This window comes from Taudactylus pleione, unplaced genomic scaffold (assembly GCF_031769625.1).
Source record: "Taudactylus pleione unplaced genomic scaffold, aTauple2 ptg000575l, whole genome shotgun sequence".
NCBI classification, from domain to species: domain Eukaryota; kingdom Metazoa; phylum Chordata; class Amphibia; order Anura; family Myobatrachidae; genus Taudactylus; species Taudactylus pleione.
This window is the reverse complement of record NW_028284977.1, coordinates 2,027,271-2,044,082: the sequence shown is the minus strand read 5'-3', so window position 1 is coordinate 2,044,082 and position 16,812 is coordinate 2,027,271. Positions and strand designations below refer to the sequence as shown.

General features: G+C 40.8%; 1 protein-coding gene across 1 annotated transcript in view; it reads right to left on the bottom strand.

The window, feature by feature from the left end:
- Nucleotides 1–12,609: 12,609 nt before the first annotated feature.
- The window catches only part of LOC148481535 (vomeronasal type-2 receptor 116-like), a 100,923-nt gene continuing 96,720 nt past the window's right edge, over nucleotides 12,610–16,812 (bottom strand). Inside the window, exon 3 of the mRNA XM_088453293.1 lies at nucleotides 12,610–13,517. Within this exon, the coding sequence (XP_088309419.1) occupies nucleotides 12,610–13,517 (908 nt within the window). The remainder of the gene's footprint in view (nucleotides 13,518–16,812) is intronic.

Below are 16,812 nucleotides of genomic sequence, written 5' to 3'. Positions count from 1 at the left end.
TGCTGGAAGTTGATTTTTTTCATCCAGGAAGTGTGCTTTTCAAAAATAAATAGACAATTGACTTAAATAATCCTTTGCAAACCTTCTGTTCCGTAACAGAATTTTCCGATCTGTACAGGGACAGTAAAAAAACAGAGTTAGTTAGTGGCCTTCAAATTGCCTTTGTTCCCACTGTCCACTTCTTCTTAGATATGTGAATGTTAGAATGTGGAAGGCCAAAAATTGGGTGGACCACACATGGCTGATTGATCAACCATGGCGACTAAATTAGTGTCATAAAGAAGAGGAGGCTGCAAACTGGGTGTCATGTTATGAGATGGCCATATGATATATGTTGCTGTTAAGGGATCATGCTGTTTATCAGTGGACACATTATATTATAGTTGTTGTTATTCTGGGTTGCCATCTCCTGAAGGGTGTTTACCAACAGACAGAGACTACCTACCTATTAGTTCAGGCATAGACACTTCCTGAGGAACAGAGCTCTTTTCTCTGGAGGGAAGCCAAATAGGTGGGAGCCCCTGTGCTTCCAATATCTGAAGCTCTTATCTCTCCACATCATCTATGATAGAAGAAAAAAAATGTAATTGGGGATATCTAGCTCCTCTTTCTGTACCCTGCTTACCCTTTTTGGACAGGAAGTCCAGCATGTATAGTTTGGAAGAAGAAGGCCTAGCAACAGATGGGGATGGGCATTATCAATACCTGGTCCCCCCAGTGGGTGTAGTCTGGGAGGTATTGGTTGGCATGCAGGCAGCGGAATAACAAAGGCCTTCATGTTGTCTGTGCTTACTATTCTGTATTTCATTTTGCGATTCATGTAGGAATAAAGTGGGCTACAGAACACAGTGACAGAATCAATGGATGTCTTAGTGCATTCAGGCCAATTATGATCCATGAATTCACAGACAGATTCTGGACAGATGAATTATTTGCTTGTGATAATCTTTGGTTATTCCTGGCAAGGGTGGGTGTTATAGCCAGACACTTTGAAGGCTGTAACTTTGAACTGCTTTATAGAAAACATGTGAATGAAACCTTTCCACACTGCAGAACATGATGGAGAAATCCCTTGAAGTTCAGCACATAGAGCATCTTTTTTTTATGTTATTTGAGGCCTCTCCTGACTGTGAATAAAGATTCTCCACATGGTAGTCTTCCATTGTGGCTTTTTAATGGTGACTTCAATGTTGTCCACTGGCTGAGATCCATCTCATTTGAGGATTGGGTTTTCCCCATGCAAATGAGACAATTCACATCCAGAAGGTGACTCTTATGATTAGCCAAGGTGTCAGTCTCTCTTTTGGCAGAATTAGGCTTTAGTTTTTTACAAATATAGGCTTTAGTTCATTAGAGCATATAACTTTATAAGCTGTTAGAATAACATTTCTGCTATGTTTAAGATTTAAAAAAAAAAACCTTTTGTAACCCAATAACTTAAAAAAAAAAGTTTTCATTGCAATATTCATGCAGCCCCTTGACAGACAACAGCACAGCACCCCTGCACAGCTATGCTGATGACAGGTGTGGCTGACATGCACACAAAAAAAAATGTTTATTTATTTTTGGGGCAGCAGCCCCTCGACAGACAGGAACACAGCACCCCTGCACAGCTACGCCAATGACAGTGAAAGCCAGGTGTAAAATTGATAATAAATGAATTTAAAAACAATTCATTGGGTGCAACTCATGGCTGTTAAATTGATAATAAATGAATTTAAAAACAATTCATTGGGTGCAGCCCCTGGCCGTTAAATTGATCATAAATTAATTTAAAAATAAATCATTAGTTCCTAAACCAACCATAACATTAATTTAAAATGTCAGGCAGCAATGCACCAACCAGCACATAATGGAAAGGAAAAAGGTGCAAGATGGAAATGTCCTTGAGCCCTCCCACCCACCCTTTGTATACAAAACAGGACAGTTTAACAAACCAATCATTTCAGTGACAAGGACTGGCAATTGTGGCTGAAATGATTAGTTTGTTTGGACCCCCCATAAAACTAGCTGATCCCATACACAAACTGGCTTTACATTACAAGTTGTCCTTGTCCTCGTCATCCCCATCAGTGTGCACATCCTCTCCTTCACACAATATTAATTCGTCCTCGCTGGAATCCACCATAGGTGCCTCTGTAATTTTTCATGTAATTGTTGGTAGAGGTTTTCCTCATGGAATTTGTAATTCATTTTAGTGAACATCATCTTTTCCACATTTTGAAGAAGTAATCTCTTATGCCGATCACTGACAAGGTTGCCAGCTGCACTGAAAACTCTTTCGGAGTACACACTGGAGGGTTGGCAACTTAACTAATGCAAAGCCAGTTTGTGTATGGGACTCCAAATTGCCTCTTTTTCCTGCCAGTACTGAAAGGGACTGTCTGACATGTCTAAATAGGATGTTATCTCTGAAATAGTCCTCCACTATTCTGTGAATGGAAACCGTATCACACATAGTCACAGTAGAAGACATGTCACTAGTAGGCAGTTCTCTCAGGCCCGACCAGATGTCATGTTTTGGTTAACAATCTGCATGACCAGCAGGCATTCTGTAAGGAAAATTTAGTTTTTTCCTGGCAGCTGTTGAAACTGAAGGAGGAGATAATGGCGTTTTACATGCAGCTGCAAATGACAATTATTTGACCTACAGCTCTTTGCATAGTTTTAGATTTTGGTCTCTTGGAAAAAAACTCACAAGGTATGACTTAAACCTAGGATCCAGAATGGTGGCCAAAATATATTTTTCAGATTTCAATAGATTGACAACTCTTGAATCCTGGTGAAGTGAATCAAGGGCTTGATCCACCAGTCCCATATACTTTGCGCAATTGCTCCATTTCAGCTCCTCCTTCAGTTTCTCCAGCTGTTTTTGCAAAAGTCTGATAAGGGGAATGATCTGACTCAAGCTGGCAGTGTCTGAACTAACTTCACGTGTGGCAAGCTCACAGGGTTTGGGAACCTTGCACAACATGGAAATTATTCGTCACTGCGCTTGAGTAAGATGCATTCCCCCTCCACTGCTTATGTCATAGTCCATTGTATAAGCCTGGATGGCCTTTTGCTGTTCCTCCATCCGCTGAAGCATATAGAGGGTAGAATTCCACCAAGTTACTACCTCTGGCTTCTGCTGATGTAAGGGGAAATTTAACAGTACCTGCTGGTCATGCAATCTTCGTCAAGCAGTCGCCGAATGTCTAAAATGTCCGGATATTTTGTGGGCCAACAAGAGCATCTCCTGCATGACATGTCACTTTTTAAAAAATGTTGCACCACCAAATTAATTGTGTGAGCAAAACATGGGATGTGTTGGAATTCACCCACATGTAATGCTCTCACAATATTGGTGGCATTGTCTGAAATCACAAATCCCGAGGAGAGTGCAAGTGGGGTAAGCCATTTAGCAATGTGTAACGAAATGAGAAGTGTGGTAAAAATGTATTTGCAGTATCTCATTCCTTGCAGAAATTAATTAACTTTTTAGACCTTTTGTGTTCCCCTACCAATCTCCTAGAGTACAGTATGTGTGATCATTTCTCAGGACACACATATCCATTAGCAGGTATATTATTTACTGTAAGAATGGCAGGAAATGTAATGTTTAGTACTGTCTAGCACTTGATGTTAGCCTGATGTCTAGCCCTTGATGTTTTCACTGTGTTGTGCCATCTTTCTGCAGCCTCACTCCAGCTAGCTCCATTTGTGGAAGGACTGCAATCCTCTACCCTGTCTTGTCCGTTGCCAGCAGTCCTGTGGTCTCATCTCTGTGTGAGAGCCGTAACACTAGTTGTGTCTCAGGATTACAGGGAGCAGTTGTTAGCTCTAGCCCATGACATTCAAGCAGCAGGCCACTTTGGGGTCAGAAAAACTCTGATTCAGCTTCTCCATTAGTTTTTCTTGCCCCTTCTCACAAGATGTAAATCCATATAATGCCTCCTGTGACACCTGTCATTGGATAGGGAAGCTAACATGAAAGGCACCTCTCCACCCCCATCATCCAAGAAGAGACACAGAGCATGTGGCAAGGGGCTGATAGACTTTTTTCAGTAGGACCAGATACCCCAAGAAAGTAGTCACTTATCAAGAGGCACAATTCCAAGGAGAGCTCATGCAGACACTATGGGGAAAAAGGAGTGTACCTGGGGATACCTGTTTGTATCACCCATTATCATCCCCAAAGTAATGGGTTATGTGAGCACTTTAATGTACCATCTGAGGGGACAGAATGGGAGCAGGCCCTGCAGCAATTACTATTTGCATATCACAAGGTGCTCCAGGAGAACACTGGGTACTCTCCCTTTGATTTGCTCTTCGGTAGGAAGGTACATGGGCCACTAAATTTAGTCCTTCAAAATTGGGAAAGGACATTTAAAGAGAATTTACAGCCTATCCCCCAAAATGTGAAGGAAATGAGGAACAAAATGATGAAGCACTTACAGTGGAATCAACAGAGGCAATAGATTTTTATGACACCCATGTGCCGGCCGAGGAACTAAAGACAGTGATAAAATAATATTACTTATCCCCATCTGTAAAAATAAATTGCAGGGACTCTGGGATGGACGCTACACAGTTATCTGACAGATAGGCCCAGTTACCTACATAGTAGCTTTAAACAATGGGGGAAGGCATTTTGCACATTCCACATCATCTCATTAAAAGTGTGTGTAGACTGATATCTAGAGGTGATGCTAATATGCTGCCCACCTATGGAGACCCCGGAATTAGATTCCCTGCCAAACCTGTTAGGAGCCACTCAAGAGAGAGCAAATGGGTTAAAATGGTGTATATAGGACAACAGTTAGAGCCAGTTCTAAAGCAGGAGATGTGGAGGGTATCAGAAATTGAGAGGGCCCAGTTCACCTGCAAGTCAGGCTGCACTCATCTGGCTACTCGCCATGGAGACACCGCCCATGTGAGGCCCTTCAGGTGAGTGACGTATTGGATTACGCCTGCCGTGCTGAACCAAGTGAGAAATAATATTGAGGAAATGTTGGCCTTAGGAGTTATTGTGCCATCTAAGAGACCCTGGGCTGCTGGAGTGGTGATGGTGCCCCAGAAGGATAGCACCACTAAGTTCTGTGTAGACTAGATATGTGCGTCGGACCATTTTTCTGGTTTTGGTTTTGTTTCTAATTTGCTGTCTGGTTTTGGGTTTGGTTTTGCCAGAACGCCATAACTGGTATTGATTTTTTTCTAAAAAATGTAAAAAAAAGCTAAAATAACATAATTTGAGTATTTTTTGCTCCTAGAGTATCATTAACCTCAATAACATTAATTCCCACTCATTTCCAGTCAATTTTGACCACCTGACTGCTCACAATATTGTTTTCATCCAGTTTAGGCCACAAGGTTGCACCGAGCTAGCTGGCTGACTAAGCTACGCAACAGCAGTGGGTGGAACATAGCAGTTCTGCTTCCAACATGGCACATCAGGAAATAAATGTTTTTATTTATCAAGAGGCCTTAGGGAGATGGAGTATGTATGTATTTGAAGGCAGGGAAAAGAAGGAGTGATTTGTATTACATTTAATGTAATTTTTGAATTCCAGAGCAAATTTATGAGGTAGGAGGGGAGGCATTTATGAAAGAAATGTATCACTCACATCAGTTCTTGCCCCAGTTTAGAACTTTGGTGGTTCCAAATGTTTTACACAAAATCAAAGGGGCATGCAGGAGATGCTGTCTGTGGCCATAAAAATTTCTAGAAATTTTTGGCATTCATCAACCACATGTAAATTTCAGAAGCTGTGGTAGTTCAACTTCCAAACAAGGCATGTGACAACCTATGTACCCCCAGCATGATACAAGCCTGCAGCTTGGGTCGTCCCAAAATCATGTACTTTTTACAGCCTGCTTTCTGCTTTCAAGTGTATAAGTGCAGGAGGTGGAAAGTAGCTGTTTCTCCTGCTCAGAACCACTGCATGTGTGTCAGTGGAATGGGACATATTATATTGCAAATGATTTGTGCCTCACATTGTGCTGGGGATGAAACTGCATATTGGACATTAATATGACCTTATATAAATGGGTCTGACCATGATGTGTGACTGTGTGTAATATGTAGAAACTGTATATACAAGTGTTTGTGCCTATCAGTGTATAATATCGTTAAAGACTGATATGTTACGTATAAGATGCATATGACATATGTATCTGATTTTATAATGTCTGGTGAGGAGGCAGGTGAAGACATCCCCATCCCACTTGAATGTACAGACAGCCAGGTATCTGGGTATGCCTGCTAATATCCCCCATATGAAGTTACAAAGCTGATAACCCCCACAGCCCCCCCTCTCTAAGCTCTAGACAGGAAGCTAGAATCAGCTGAATGGCATGTGACATCACAAATTACTATGAGGGGTTAACATTGACTCCTTCTATAGCCCCAGGGGAGCCAGCCCTCTTATCAACATAATTAAGTTTCCTTTGTACCAAAGTGGACTTTGCGAGACTGGCCAGCACCGATATCCACAGGGGGGGAGCAGGAAATTATATGATCACTAACCGTACAGAGCATTCAAATCACCCAATAGCAGGGCTAAGGGGTGTCACCTAATTGTGGGAAAATTAGAGTTTTCATAATGGCAAGTGCAGGGGTTTTTAGTGAGCTCTGACGTGAGACCTGGGTGGAGTGGAGGTCCTAGCAGGACCCAGGTTGGGCAAAGGAGTTGGGAGATCCTACCAGCCTGCCATCCAGGGAGCTAACACATATGCTCCAACTGGAGGGGGTCCTGTGGGGTGCGACTGGTGTGCTAGCTGGAGCTTGGTGACTGGTTGGCACACTCTGTTTTTGGCGAGCAGAGGACCATCAGGCCAAGTGGCCAGGAACTGTAAGTCACGGATGGAGAAGCCATCTCCCGGAGAAGCGTGGAGCCACACAGCAGCCTCACACAAGTGTGGTGTCCCCAGCCCAGGTGTGTAAGCCGGTCCTAGTAGCTGTCCGCCTTTCTAACACTAAAGGGGTCTCTGCTATAGGGACATGTGTCTGGGTTCACCAAAGGTTAGCTAATACTACTGGCATTTCTGCATATATTGTATATAGTTGTGGTTGCTGATTTTACATGTAGAAGTAGTGTGTATGTATAAAATAAAGGTATTGTTATATTTTTGCTAATGTGTCAATTCCTGTGTGATCAAAAGGGACTCATAAAGGACCCAGAGTACTGTGCAAGAGAGAGCTATAACCTTTCTGCCTTTCTCAAGGTGGTAAACGGTCAAGAGGGTGCAAATAATGCATGCATAAACCCGGGATCCTCACAAGGCACATCTAGGAAACAGAATGGTACTGCAGTGGCAGACAGGATGAAAGTTTAATAAACTATATGACCCCATATAATAACCCCAGGAATGTTTTCATTAATCAATAACTAGATCAGAGGCCCAAAGGGATATGGAGAATGTATGTAGTTGAAGGCATGGAAAGAGAGGGTTGATTCGTATTAAATTGAATTTAAGTTCTGGATTCCAAAGCAAATTTATGAGGATGGAGGGGAGGTATTTTTTAAAGCACATTTTCTCATTTATATCAGTCTTTGCTCCAGTTGAGCTCTTTAGAGGTTCCAAATTCAAAATTCAAAAAGGGCATGCAAGAGATACTGTCTGTAGCCATAACATTTCTGGACATTTTTGGCATTCATCAACTGCATGTACAAGATTTCAGTGGCTGTGGCAATTCAACTTACAACATGGCACATCTAGTAAAAAGTGTCAGGAAATTTTCATTAATGAAGAACTAGATCAGTGGCCCGAGGGAGGTAGAGAATGCATGTGGTGGAAGGCAGGGAATGGAAGGATTGATTATTTAGTTTAATTAAATTTTTTTGATTCTGAAGAAAATTTATGAGGGAGGAGGGGAACCAGTGGCTTCTGAGCCCTGGCTGGAGTTTTCCCACCAGACTCATATTCAAAATCAAGGCAAAACATCATCATCTCGGTATTGGATTCCACAGGTTTTGGATTTGATATAAGTCCCTCTCACAGTGATTTGGGTTCCATTTTATAGAGAACCACTGGAAGGAGAGCTCACACTAGACTGCCGGGGCAGAAATTAATTAATAATTACAAATGGGTGAAGATGTCCCATGTTTTGCCCACCTAATAAACTGGGTAGTTCTGATTTTTTTTAAAAATGAAAGGGAAATGCAGGATATGCTGTCTGTGGCCATAAAATTTTTTGGACATTTTTGGCATTTATCAACCACATGTACAAGATTTCTGTGGCTATGGCAGTCAAATTACCAACATTGCACATCTAGGGAAGAGTATAGCAGTGCAGTGGCAGACAGGATGGCAGTTTAATAAACTATAACAATAATATTTGTTATCTACACAAATAGACAGTCAGCAATGCACCAATCAAAGCAAAAAAAGAGGTGCAAGATGGAATTGTACATGGGCCCTCCCACTGATGGGAGTAATGCTAGTGTCATGCCTGCTCATTTCGATACTTGAATGGGTGGAAGAACTATTAATGTGGCAGCACACAAAATGAAAGCTCTGAACAGGAAGGGGGCAGAGAGATTATTAAAGTCTGGTACTAAACATCTCTCATCATCATGCTCCTGGGCTTATGTATTGGTAGGCTGGGAGGGGAGAGTGGAAAACATGTCCAGATACCACCAAAAAATATCCCTCTGTTTGGTGCTTTAGATGCATCTGAACAAACATGACTGTTATGATCAAGGGAAGCCAAGCCCATCTGTTGTTACAAATTGCAATGAAAGTTTAAGAATAAAGGAAACCAGATTGGTTTCTACGAATCAAGGTTGAAAAGGCATCAGAGTATTTTGCAAGTATATCTATCTATGTGATTTTCATTGAAATAAATCTAGTATTAAACTAAAAAAAAAGAAAGTGACAGAGCAGTGGCACAAACACATGGCAGTTTAAAAAAATATTGGACATCTATGAAACATAAAGGGATGGAGAAGGAAAGCACTAACACACTGTTTTTATATACTGTATAGTACAAAAACATTTATTGATAGCTCACCTCAATGAAAGGATATTACCATCTATTAAGCAATTATTACTGAGCCAAAGTAATTTGAAAAAGCATTCATAATAATATAATAAAAACACATCAGGAAAAACACTCATAAAGAATATTTGCTGTTTTATATTATATTAATTTATACCTTCAAAAGATAAAAATAACCTCTTGATATTTATAACCACAATATCCTTATTATTGTATAACCCTTAACAGGCTATTGTCTATGAGTAACAATCACAGCTATAATATCTAGTATAAAAATCACACATAGTAACAATAGGTTAAATTTGTAACTGTTTCATAGTAATTGATATTCTTACACTAGTTGTTACACAAGTAGCAATCTAAAAAAGTGGATTCTTGTGTAACAGCTCTTTACTACAGTGTGGGGTTATTCTGCTTATTTTATCTGCACTATCCTGTATATTCAATTTAAAGCACAGTCTTCAGGCATTTTAACCCAGGGAAAAGCAGATATTAACTCGTTCCATGGCAATTTTAAATCACAGCACACAGTCAGATTCCCCAGCTGATTCCAATCACACTGCACAGCCATTTTTTTCACATGGATCTCCACACTCAATTTAAAATATAGTCCTTTATAAAAAAAAACACGAGTCCTTAGTACTCATTAATGAAAAGTTGCATGCATGCTTAAATAAAAAATATGGCCATATAAAATATATATATATATATATATATATATATATGAGAAAATCAACTCCCAGCAGCAGCCATGCTCAAGGATTCCTCTATGGCAAGGACTGATGTAAATGTATCACATTTTTTAGTAAATGCTTCCTCCCCTTCTCCTTCAAAAAAATTCTTCAGAATCAAAAAACAAATTAAATTTACTACCAATCAAACCTTCCTGTCCCTGCCCTGCCTTCAACTACATACACAATCCAACTCACTCAGGCTTCTCTTAAATAATAAAAGTGTTTCCTGATGTGCCATGTTTAAAGTTGAACTGCTATGTGTTTGTGCTGCCCACTGCTGCAGCTTAGCTTACTCAGCCCGCTATCTTGGTGCCAATTTTTGGCCTAAACTAGATTAAAAAAAATCAATATTGTGAGCTGTGAGGTTGTCAAAATTGACTGGAAATGAGTGGAAATAAATGATATTGAGGTAAGTAATACTGTTGGAACAAAAAAGGTCCATTTTACGTGATTTTAGCTGTTTTTATGATTTTGTAAGAAAAAATCCAGATACAAAACCGGAAAAAAACACGGAGTTGAGGTGTAGGCAAAACCAATCCAGATCCAAAACCAGGGGAGATCCAGATCCAAAACCAAAAGCTAAACACGAGGGTCTGTGTACATCTATAGTAATCATGGCATGGCTGAGAGATGTGGTCAGAGACAAAGCTGGGGTCTGGTACACAGTAATCATGGCATGGATGAAAGCTGTGGTCAGAGACAAAGCTGGGGTCTGGTACACAGTAATCATGGCATGGCTGATAGCTGTGGTCAGAGACAAAGCTGGGGTCTGGTACATAGTAATCATTGCATGGCTGATAGCCGTGGTCAGAGACAAAGCTGGGGTCTGGTTCACAGTAATCATGGCATGGCTGATAGCTGTGGTCAGAGACAAAGCTGGGGTCTGGTACACAGTAATCATGGCATGGCTGAGAGATGTGGTCAGAGACAAAAGCTGGGGTCTGGTACACAGTAATCATGGCATTCCTGATAGCTGTGGTCAGAGACAAAGCTGGGGACTGGTACACAGTAATCATGGCATGGCTGAGAGATGTGGTCAGAGAAAAAGCTGGGGACTGGTACACAGTAATCATGGCATGGCTGATAGCTGTGGTTAGAGATAAAGCTGGGGTCTGGTACACAGTAATCATGGCATGGCTGATAGCTGTGGTCACAGACAACGCTGGGTTCTGGTACATGAAAAAGCAGTATATATAGAGCAGTAGAACATCTGGGATAAAACCAGTTACCAGAGGTAACATAATGGAGGATTAGACAGAATGTATATGGAGTGCACTACTACATAGTCTATATGATGATCTTTTAGGGAAGCATCAGAACCTTGCAATGATGGCCGCTCGTTTGTCTTATGGTGCATTTGCAGCACCATCCTTTCAATGTGGTAGGGTGGGACACAGATGTGATACTGAAACCCTGTGATATATCCACAGATAACCTGACACCACTGCTTGTAAATGTACCACTGTCCACATACATCTCCAGTTGGTGCTCTGTATGTTCTGATCAAGCTCCACTCTCTCCAGATATTGTGCATGTAACAGTGAGTACGGCTGTATAAACTTACTAACATGCAATACACCACTTTCGTTAAGTACTGAACTGTTTGTTGACTTTGAGGATCCTCTGGTGTGTACTATTATTCTGCTTATACCATTGCTAAGTAGTAGACACATATAACATAATCAAAGCTAAATAATACAGTAGCCGGCAACAGGAGAATGCAGAGAATGCTGGATACTGGTATAAGAACTCTATAAACTGGTAACATGGTCACTGGTATCAGACACCAAAGATGATGCTGGTCTGATTAATGTTGTGGTTTGAGTCTAGTAATAAGAAGTGCCCTAAGACTAACAGGGAATATTGGAGTCATTTGTTATTTTATACAAATAAAGTTAATAGCAGACTTACACTTTGTGACGGCCTTTATAGAGAATTTACTTAGTACTTTTACCCTTAGTAGATGTGACAATTATTAATGGGAGGATGAGCCGTGTGTAATGTATTCAATATAATCTAAATGTAACTATTGCATTTCACTGAGGGTAGACAGGACACATATTCATCTATATATGTAATTAGTGCATTTAAATTTTACATTAATACATTTGAAACATAGAATAATATGTAATAGGAGGCTAGTTATATACAGAATCATATACAGATCTACGTTTGTGGACTTATCATTGCCCTATTCTGTTGCCATATTACTTAGTTCCTTGCTAAGGGGGCAGCTAGGGTACTATAATATAACACTTGGAATAGTTCTAAACATCGGATGGGTACAGAATCCCAATTCCAGCATCCTAACAGGGTTAGAATACTGACACTTGCCAGTCACTATTCTAACCCTCCCCCTCTCCCTACCCTAACCTATCTAACCTCCCCTATAGTGTCTAAACCTAACCTCCCCACCATACCCCGCACCCTAAACCTAACCATACCCCGTTTTACATAACCCTAACCTTCCCCATAGTGCCTAACCCTCCCCCTCTCCCTACCCTAGCACTGAATCTAACCTCCCCCAGTGTCTAAACCTAACCTCCCCACCATACCCTGCACCCTAAACCTAACCTCCCCACCATACCCTGCACCCTAAACCTAACCGTACCCCCTGTTTTACATAACTCTAACCTTCCCCATAGTGCCTAACCCTCCCTCCAACCAAGCTATTTACCTTTGGGATGCTGGGACCAAGATTCTATCAGGTGTCGGGATTCTGGTGCTGGTATTCTCAGTGCTGGTATCCTTTGCACCAGGATATTGAACTGATCCCTCAAATGCATCTATACTTATTTCCATAAACAATCTGATTATGCAACTGGTATTTTTTAAGCAATTTTCAGGAAACAAAAAACTATTATGGTATATATTGGTACTATGTGTAATTCTTTATAATTTGGTCTGCCCCAGTATAATTTTTCTCGAGTTCAATTCAGGTTTTATAAGCAGAATATACAACTTTGGGAAAAATATACAGCCCAGAACTCCAGCACATGAGGACAATATGGCGAATATCTCCAAAGCAACCGCGTCTTTCCCTTTGGTGCTCAGATAGGCCGGGATCATTGCAATCCAGACACTGGAGAACACCAGCATGCTGAAGGTGATGTACTTGGCCTCATTAAAACTGTCTGGTAATGTCCTCACCATGAAAGCCAGAACAAAGCTCACAGCCGCCAGTATCCCCATGTAACCCAACACAGAGTAGAACCCAATCACTGACCCTTCATTACACTGAATGGTGATCATTCCCTGATAGGAGTGATGGTCATACTCCCGGTAGGGAGGAGAAACAGACAGCCAGATACCACAGATCAGAGCTTGGACAGAGGAGCACACAATCACCACATAATTAGACACTTTGAGTGTGACCCACTTCCTCCAGGAACTGCTCGGTTTGGTGGTTCTGAAAGCAATGCAGACAGTGACCGTCTTGGCCAGAACAGAAGAGACAGCTGTGGAGAAGAAGATCCCAAATGATGTCTGTCTCAGCCTGCAGGTTATATCCACTGGCCGACCGAGGAACAAGAACACAGAGAGGAAGCTCAGCAAGATGGAGACCAGGAGAATGAAGCTTACAGCCCGATTATTGGCTTTCACAATGGGAGTGTCCCAGTAATAAATAAAGTTCCCAAATATAAATAATGTTATGGCAGAGAAAGATGAAGCTGTTACTGCAGAAATTAGCACCACAATGTCCTTCTCATATGACAGAAAGTCGTACGATTTGGGAACGCAGCACACTTTTCTTTCATCCGGCCAATCTTCATATGGACACCTATGGCAGCTCTCACTGTCTATGATGAAATATACAATAAACACATAATATCTGTGTGGCCAATAATTTGTTTAATATATAATAGTTCTAAAACATCCATAGTAAATAAAACTCTACAGGAACAATGTATAATACAATTCACTGGTAATAGTCTTGCTGTGCTTCTACCTAAAATGCTTCATCATGTAGTTGACCCATTAAGAGATGTACTGTCAATGGAACAGTATGGCCAGGGCTGCCGACAGCCATGTTGGGCCCAGGTGACAGGGGGAATGGCCTAATCGTGGGAGGTGTGGCCATGCTCCCTTAGAAAAAAAAGAAAACACATGTTTGAAGCGCTGGGTAGGGGGGTGCTGTGTGCCCCTCAGCCCTGCACACAGCCAATGGGGGGTGCGAGCAATGAAACCCTTCCCCCCACAGGCATAGGAGACTGCTGTGACTGCTGCAATTGCAGCCACGAGCAGTCTCCCAGTGAAGCCCAGCACGCAGCAGCATGTGCTGGGCTGCTGTGATGTAAGAGGGAGGGGGAGCAGTGCCGAACCCTGGCCCCTGTTTTGGCCCCTCCAGCAAACCCAGACCCAGGAAATTAGTACCCCTCCCCCCACTTGGCACCCCTGAGTATGGCAACTGCACCCTGACCTTTACCGGCTTTTGTACTTCTGACTAAGCCACAGTTTATTTTCTACTACTGAGCTGAGTTACACTAAAGATGAGCAGGGGATGATGCATGTGGAGCAGTGAGGTAATACTGCCGTGTAGGACCTGAATGCTATTCCTATAAGGTGACAGAGTGGGCTCCATTGAGCAAATGCTACAGTGTGGTCTGTCTCTGAGTGACACTTTATGTGTTATCAGTTGTGGACAATAATTTTCTTAAAATTACAAGCGCAGTTAAAAAAAGAGGATGCTGCTAGGTTTTGCGTGTAGGCGTTCACCTCATGCAATTAAAGTTGAAACTAATAAAATTAATAAGCAAAAATCCAGAGCATCCCCTGTTTAAACAGGTTCACATATACACCCACTATATAGTGAGAGAATAGACAAATAAATTGCAAATACAGGCACCTAATAATAAATAAAAAAACTTCCCCAAGTCCTTATTAGTTGGTAGCCAGTCCCAAATGTAAGGGTCCCATTATTACAATCACCAGACAGTGCTTTTGAATTAATTCAGGAAGGGGGAACTTGATAAAGATGTCCTCTTCTTATTCCCTGTAAGAAATATATCCTCCTCCCATATAAATGGGTATAGAGGGAAAAAGACTTTAGTGCAGAGACCTTTATAACATTCGGAGATCTTTAATAATAAAATGCACTCACAGGCCTGGTTGTTGAGATAAACATGAAATCAATCCTCAATGGCACAACAGGAAACACATAGACTGTCAGCCAATAATCCAATAGCCAGGTAATTTCCTAAAAGATATCAGTGTCCTCTTCCCATGTACATACATGGATCAATAGGATACAGAAAAATCAAAACAAGCCGTAGTGCAGAGACCCTTTAGGCGCATACAAATCATTTAATACTCAGTTGCACTCACAATTTAAATACCTATAAAAACATGGTATCACTTCCTTAATGGCAAAGCAGGAACATTCGAAGATGAACAGTGTCCTAGTTCAGGTGGTATAACAGGATAGCTAGGTGACAGTTCCAGAACCCATACCCGCCTCACTGCATGTTTCAACTGTCCAGCATTCCTCAGTGAAGTGTTCCACGGAAGCCATGCTTTACCCGCTTCCTTCATCAGAAGCATGGCTAACTCTTTCACTTTAGCCCTTTAAATACCCATGTTAATTCATTCCAGCTGTATCCATCATCAGTCAATCAATGTGCCAGACATTTGCTTCACTCATCACGGCAGAAATGACGAATGTGGAAACCGGATCTAGTATGGCTGCCGAATTGCATTCCAAGCTGTGCGTTCCAGCATAAACTCCACAAAGCTTATAATCCTCCTTCTGCACATGCGCTCTCATAGACATCACAGATAGGAGTATTACATGATACCGTGGTATTGGATCAATCCAATCATTGTATTTATAATGATTCAATAAAACTACAGAAAATGGGTATGAAGGGGAAAAAAATACGTATAAATAACCAATATAAAAAAATATTTAAGATTAAAATCACGAAAAAATATGTTTGTTTACATCAGACTAAAAAACATTTAAACTCAAATTCACTGTTTAAACTTTTGGGTACCAAGGTCTTTAATTCATAAACCCATTTCATTTCGGATCTTGATAACCTTCTGTCCAAATATCAGGTTCTCCATTTATTTAAGATCTGTTGTACTGTTTACCACCAAAATGTTTGATACAACATTCCCTAGAGTTATGGGTCTTTTTAAAAAAGCTGAGACCGTATGTGTCTCCAATCCCTTGCATATATTATATATGCGTTTGCTAAACGCAATTTAAGACATCTAGTCATTTTAGCTATGTACAGTATATAAGACTGCATATACACTCTAGGGCATAAATTATATTCTTTGATTTACATGTGATGAATACATTTATGGGGTAATTTTTACCATTAGCAGTAAATTGCTAAAATGTGTTATTTGTGCTTTTGACAGCTCTGCACATTAGGGAGGCCCCACACCTATGAATACTCATAGTCTGGGCTCACCTTACAGACTACTATGCACCAAGAGGTCCTTCAAGGCTGGGGCCTTCCTATATATAAAAATTGGGTCTGATGGTAAACTCTCACACAAAACAGGATCCTGCTTTAAAAGTTTCCAATTGCTCTTAAAAATTATTTCAATTCAATTTATTTCTTTAAAACAATTACTATATTGACTGATAAAAGCCCATTGATATTTATCATCTTTCAATTGTTTTGTGCTTTTCTCTAATAATAGGTCCTTCCTATAAATTTTATCTATTCTCACCTTTGCCTTTTCCAGAGTGCTTGAACTATAACCTTTATTTAAAAATCACTCAGACACTTCCTTTATTGTTACTTACATATTGCCTTATTTGTACAATTTATTTTTACTCAGATAAACCGTCCAAATGGGATACCATCTTGCCAGTTTACATATTATTGACCTGTTTTGTCGATGAAGCTGTTAGATTCAGTTATTTTCCTATAATTTTTAGTTTTAACCATACCTTCATCGATATAATTACATAAATCAAGGAAAGATACCTCTCTCTTACTTTGGGCAATAGTTAGATTGATTCACATATTATTAGAAATAAGTGAGTCACAAAAATGTAAGAGGGAATTTGCATTCCCCTTCCAGACAAATAGAATGTCGTCTATAAAGCACTGCCAGGATACCAGGTCCGCCACC